We start from the raw sequence: 6,912 nt of genomic DNA on the forward strand, positions 1-6,912 counted from the left end.
AATTTTTAGTTCAAAAAAATACGGGTGTTTCATGAATATTCACAAAACCCATCCAATCTAGTCAAAAAATGACATTTACAAATCAAAAAGAGCCCAACGATATCCATAATAATGATATTTGTTTTGGATCCAAAAATAGTTCATAAAAATAGACGCTGAAAGGTGTAAAGAAAAAAAAGTAAGGGTTGATAAAAACTAAAAAGAACAAAAAAAAAAGACGAAAGAAAAAAGAAAAAAGAAAAATAATATAAAAGAAAAAAGAAGTTGAGAGAAAAAAGAAAAAAAGTAAGGGTTGAGAAAATTAAAAATTAAAATAAAAAATAAAAATCAAAGTAAAATTAAAAGAGAAAAAAAATAAAAGGTGAAGGATATACATATGGAGTTGCTATCCATTATGAGGATCATTTATATAATTTACTACATTGATCAGGGATAATTTTATCCAAAAAAATATTAATTAATAGGTAAAAATTATTTTAAAAAAGTATTTTTATTTGAGACTAAAATTTAAAAATCATCACAATTTACATTTATTTTTGAGATTCGCCCATAATTACCTGTCAATCAAATATGTCGGACAGTGTACACCAAATTCATTTATCAGGATGGCTTTCCAAACAAGCCCATTAACAAAATGCCAAGCTTTTCAAAATTCAAAAATCCACAACGGCTACCTAAATCCAAAATATCCAGCTAGGCAAATCCAAATGCCGCGTGTATATTCTCCCACGTTCATTACATTTCCTGTTATTCCCTCTCAAATATAAATTCAAAAACACAGAAAGCGTATAAAAAAATAAACTAAACAAAAATCACGCCCCTTCTCTTTCTCCTCTCCTGTATCTTCGCCTCCATGGAATCACCCGACGAAGATGAAGCTTTTATGCCCGGCTCGGCTTTTTACACACAGCCGCAGCCAAATTTAGTGTCATTATCACCTTTCACTCCATCAGTTCCGCCTTCTCCTCGGCGGCTTTCGAGTTGCTATTCTCAGCCGAGCCAACTCATAAAAGCAAAAAGGCAACTTGCATGGGTGTCTCTTCAAGGAAGGCTTATTGGCGCAGAGGAAGCAAGTTCTGCTAGGAAAATTGGCGGCGGCTTAAACCCTGAAGAAGCTGTCGCTTGGGAACTCTTTAGCCCCATTCATCGGATTCTTGTAGTTGCTGTTGTTGCCGTTGCCGCTGCTAATTCCAAAAAGAAAAAACAAATTTGTCGGCTGAAGAAATCTGTTGAACTTAGGGTTAGTTGTTTTATTTTTGGTAATGGGGTTTTGTGTACTTCCTTTATTGCGCAAAGTAATAGTTTTATTTATGGTTGATATTGTTAAGTGTTTAATGCTGCTGTTATGACTTATTGTCTTCATTAGTAGTCCCTCGGTCTCAAATTTTCTAATTTGATTTTCCATTTTATTTATTTTTTTCATTAATCAAGGCAAGACAAATTTTATTTTCATGTTTTACCCTTTGCATTAATTACTTTTTCTTCAAATTAAATTGTAAACATCATTTAACGTAAACTAGCCATGTTATTAATTATTTTTCTTAATCAATGTGTCATCTCAATTTGGGACAGAGGAAGTAATTTGATTTGGTAATTTAAAAAGGTTTTGAGATTTAGTTAAGCATTTCTACTCCGGAAAATCCTGGTTTTCTTTTTTCTTCTATTTCCTCTTGTTTCCGAGCCGAACTCCCTTCGGCGGAACAGTACACTGTTTTTTTTTTATAACTGTGGTGTTCGGGCCAGCTTGCGTGCATCTTGACTAATTCTACAGGATACCTGCCAATGTTGAACCCCCTCGATTTTTTTATATGCTTACTTCTTCATATTTCGAATACCTTTAGTGCAATTCCTAGTTCCGACATTGCCTGCAAAGGTATACATAAGGTCTATGTTCATTCTACCCTTCTCAAAATCCACTTTTGGGAATGTTGTTTTATTTCCTCTTGCATTTTTAGCTTTTTCCGCTTAGGCAAAATAAATTCACTTATTTTCTTAAAAATTATTGTCCAAAAGGTGAAAATTATTAACTGAAATCAAGTTCTGCCTTTGTTCCAAATTAGATGATGAGGTGTTGATTCACTAATGTATCTTATATCAGTATTGTAGGAGGTTAATGGTTGAAAGTTTGTCTGATAGAAAAACATTTAATCAGATTTCAAAGTTGAGTAATTAAATATATTTGTATTCTTCTTGAAATTCATGAAAGTGTGTACAATAATATTGTTAGTGAATAACAACTAGGTTCACCTCTAGGGAAATTACAAATAAATCCCTATGATAAACATTATCTGGTTACTGGTAACTTGGTAAAATGGTTTGCTATCATAGGTTAACCTGCATTGATACTTTATAGTATAATCCGTTCCTTAGTGATGTTGTTACATATGGATGTTTCTAAATGGGACAGAAACTGTGTTTGAACGAGTTTAGTAGAATCTTCAGGTTTCACAATTTCTTCTTCTATTGTGTCCAGGATCAAGTGCTCTTAGGCATGCAACAGAAGCTGGACACATTATGTGAACAGGTTAACTATTTCAAGGATCAGCCAGAGACCGCAGCAGATACATATGGATGTTTTTCTTGTGAGCAACACTTGAATCAGTCCAACAGCTTTAAGGAGGTAAACAATCCTGACAGGCTCAATTAGGCCCTTGTACTATTTCTCTGCAAGTCAGTTCTGATCACCGAAGAGGAGGTGATTAGTTAAGAAATGCCTCCAGCAGAAAATTATATAGAAGTATATTAGAATGAAGAGGCCCAAATAGAGTGGAATGGATATAGAGGAGTTAAATAGTCAACACCAATTAGTAGGGAATTGAGGCGTAGTTGTTGTTAATTTTTGTACTCCTTTGGGACTGGATTCCAGTGCTTACCATTTCTTTCCTCTTAACTAGAGGAATATGATCAAGGGAGAAGAGATGCTTCAATTTAAAATGCCTCCAGGAGCTGATCAGATTGAACCAGAGGAACGGCGTATGTCTGATTTGTCAGATTGGGCTGCTAGTGTGACTTCCTCCATAGATATTCAGGTATCTACAATATCTATTAGATTTGTCAATTATGCAAAGAACTAGCATTGAGCTTTACTTATATGTGAATCTTTTGTTGTCCAATAGTGTATCCCACATCAGAATTTCTCATCTTATGAACACTCATGTCTAAGAAATTAGATGACCTCACTTTCCAAGAGAAAAGAAAAAAGTTTCCGAACGGGTGAATATGCACTTCTTGAGATTGGATATCCTGGAATTTTGGTATCATGCAGCCAGAATTTCTAAGGGAGGATAAATTTGGACGTAGGCTTCTTGTTGTTTGATTGATACAGTGGACAAATTTGCAAGCTATTATTCATTGGTTTGTTTTCCCCTTGTACAGATAATTATTAATGGTAACCACTGTTTACATACTGTGTAAACTGTGTCTTTTAAATCTTTACTGATGAGACATAGAAGTTGCACATTCTTTGTTGAGAAACAAGGGTATAGACATGATTTAAGTTCTTTAGTTTGCCATGATTGAGCTCTTTATCTATAGATTAAGCCATTACTGAGGACCTAATATGTTCAGTGAGCATGAAAATTCAAGAATAACTCTCTCCACCTATGATAGTTATATCTTTTGATTTTATGCTTTGATTGTATTTCAACAAATTGACTCTAAGAGATTTTACCCAAATAAGTTAGGAATTGAACTAATTTAGAGAGACAAGAAATGATTCCCGGTCATTGTGATCTAATTTGCAACATATGTTATTCCTTTCAGCTGAACTCTTCAGCAGTTGAACAAGATTTTTATAATCTCCAGAAGGAATGTGAAGAAAAAGATGCCATCATCAAGGAGTTATCTACTTTTCTTCAATCATCAGAAGCTTTTGGTGCAAAGGTACTGTAGCATGTATGTTTCTTTATATAATATTAAAGAAGAAATGTGTGCTGCTCTTTGTACAAAACAATGTGGTGAATACCAGTCTTACAGTTACTTATAATTGTCCCATTGGTTTGTTCTAACAGAGGACTGGAGAGCTGGAAGATATCATCCGCAGAAAGAACATGATTATAACAAAACTCAAGAAAGATGTTTTAATCTTAGAGCAGAAGGTAATGATGTCTCTTAACAAATGCTAGAAGACTCTATCTGTCTGTATATGTGAAAGAACTTGTCGAAAATTACAAAAAAAAAAAAAAAGCAACAACAACAACAAACCCAGTGTAATCCCACCAAGTGAGGTCTAGGGAGGGTAAAATGTACGCAGTCCATACCGCTACTTCCGAAGAAATAGAGAGGTTGTTTCCAATAGACCCCCGGCTCAAGATAATGAATGGTTAACAAGGTTATAGTAATACCTGAAACAGAATGGGTGGTATAACCAAAGTAAGAAATGAACAAAAGAAAAAAAGCAAAAGAAAAAAAAAAAAGAGAACTTGTTCCAACAAAATGCTGTCTAGTTATTTTACAAACTTTGTTACTAGCTGTGGCGAAAATTTTGATCTACTCTACTTTTGGTTCATGTCCCCATCATGATATATACCTACTGATCCATGTTGTGATGCCTGTGAAAAAGTGGTCTTGTAAACTGAATTACGGTCTAATCTCGGCAGTATATTTTCTTGAAGTATATTTGAATTCTTGAAAACAGAATTCTTAAACTTAATGTTCCACTAAAATTTATTGACTTATTCAGCCTTTTCCCCGGCCCCTTGTATAGCAGGAGCTTAAGTACACGTGGCTGTGTTTTTTTTCGTTCGACTAGTAATTTTGTTTATTAGGTCTGCACAAAGCGTGAACCATATTTGGCATAAGCTTATAATCAGGTTTTTGTACTTTATGATTGAATTTGGCTTTTAACAGGTTGTGAATCTACCAAGACTTAGAAGACCATCTTTCTCTTCAAGAAGCTCAAAGGGGGTTCAGCTTCCTCAATTGACAGACAATATCCTTTATGATATGGACAATACTACTAGCCCTTCGTCTTCAGATTCAGATAGCTCCCCTAGGAGAATAGCTCAACCTCTTTTGGCTAGTCAGGACATCAGCATTTATCACAATGAAAATACTTTAAGGGAAAACCAGAAACAGGAGCAGGTTGAAAGCTTACCTTTATTAGTGAAACCAAAAGACAGACATCCAAAGTCACGACCAGTAAGCCCCTTAACGGAGAAATCATTGAATCAAACACTGGATTCAGTCTCCAGATTGAAACCAAAGCAGGAATCATCTATTAGTGCAGAATCTAGGCAGAGTCGACCTCCTGTTGCTAAGTCGAAGGATGCAGTTGCACAAAAACGTTGGCTTTAGTAAGTACTTCTGTTTCTAACTCATGAGACTGCATTAAATAGATTTAACTTTCAAACACTTGGTCTTTTGTCCCTCTAAAGACCCTATGCTCACTTTTAAATTGTATACTGACTTCCACGAATATAGTATTACCAAAAGCGTTACTGAATGATTAAGAGAAACCTATGTAGCATATGAGTTATTATATAGAGAGCAAAGGCACAACACTCATTAAACATGGAACACTAACATTAGTTTTTCTTCTTTTTCTTGTTGTGGTTAATTTTTCATCCCTTTCATCAGGCTATAAGACGTAAATTTTACAAGTAGAATAGGATGTGAAAAGTAGAAGCTGCTGGCCTGATATCTGAACGTGAAAGAGCTTCAGCGTAGCTTCATCAACTTCTATGGCTGCTTCGCACCTCCATCATTTCCTTTGACAAAGATGCCAAATGGACAGCATTATATTTTGGTAGTAAAATAGTAGAGTAACATTGAAAGCGATATGTGATTAATCTTATATTTAGTTAGACTTCTTGTTATATTCATAGCAAAGAGGAAATATGTCAATTCTGCAATTTTGGGATGTCGCCTGAACTAGCAGTTATGCTTCCTATGTATTGCTATGACATGACACATTTTGCTTCCGAAGTGTATGCATGCACCTTTTGACAACACATTTTTATTTGGCTTAATGCATTGATAGTCCCTTAAACTTATAAACTAATTTCATTCAGACACTTGAATTTTGGCCTGTTCCAATTGAGTATTTGAATACATAATAGTATTTCTATTATATATTTTCGATTCAAATTTTTGAAAAACCTTTATGTCCTCTCAATCATCTATTTAGGTATTTAAATTAACTGCATAAAATATCTCATCTCATTTAATTATGCACATTAGCTTCAATTGGAACATTTTTTAGGCTTTTCGGTTTATTGAGACTACTGCTTTAGAACTAAACGAAGTGACATATTTTATGTTTTTAACTTAGCTATAGTATTGACATTTGATTACAGGGGCCAGAGGTCCAGAGGTTTTTTGAACTATTAGTGTATGATAGGAGTATTTTATTATGTAGTTAAGTATTCAATTGGAACAAATCATAATTCAAGTGTTTAAATAAAATTTGATGACAAGTTTAAGAAGATTTTCGATGTATTAATCCTTATCATTTGGTTACTTAGGTGTTGTTTGGTGTGAGGTACTAAAGTATATAATTTCGGAATAAAATTTTTGATGCTCCGTTTGGTTGTCAATATTCAGGATAACTTATTACAGAATTAATAAATAGTACTGGGATAAGTTATTCCACACATATGGTGATATAACAATCCCAACATAATTTATTCTTGGGATAAAACTATAAAATGACAGAATTACCCTCAAATCCTGTGATTATATATATATATATATATAATATAAGTGATTTGAACTTTTAGCCCTTCATTAAAACACTCCGCAATAGACAAAATTGTCTTTTCACCCTTTTTAAAATAATTATTATTAAATTATTATTCAAATATATAGGATACAAAAAGAAAAAAGAAAAATGAATCACATAACTAAAAGAGATTAAATGTAATATGACAAATTTTTAATTAGGAGTCCTACACAATTTTTTTAGGGAAAAAA

General features: G+C 33.6%; 1 protein-coding gene across 1 annotated transcript; it reads left to right on the forward strand.

Moving 5' to 3' along the window:
- The first annotated feature begins 737 nt into the window (after positions 1–737).
- On the forward strand, positions 738–6,020 carry LOC107848578. Its single transcript, XM_016693369.2, has 7 exons — positions 738–1,240; positions 2,474–2,620; positions 2,895–3,029; positions 3,763–3,882; positions 4,011–4,097; positions 4,849–5,294; positions 5,578–6,020. Coding segments are annotated over exons 1-7 (1,323 nt in total). The 5' UTR covers positions 738–853; the 3' UTR covers positions 5,579–6,020.
- Positions 6,021–6,912: the final 892 nt, after the last annotated feature.

This window comes from Capsicum annuum, chromosome 11, assembly GCF_002878395.1.
Source record: "Capsicum annuum cultivar UCD-10X-F1 chromosome 11, UCD10Xv1.1, whole genome shotgun sequence".
Taxonomy (NCBI): domain Eukaryota; kingdom Viridiplantae; phylum Streptophyta; class Magnoliopsida; order Solanales; family Solanaceae; genus Capsicum; species Capsicum annuum.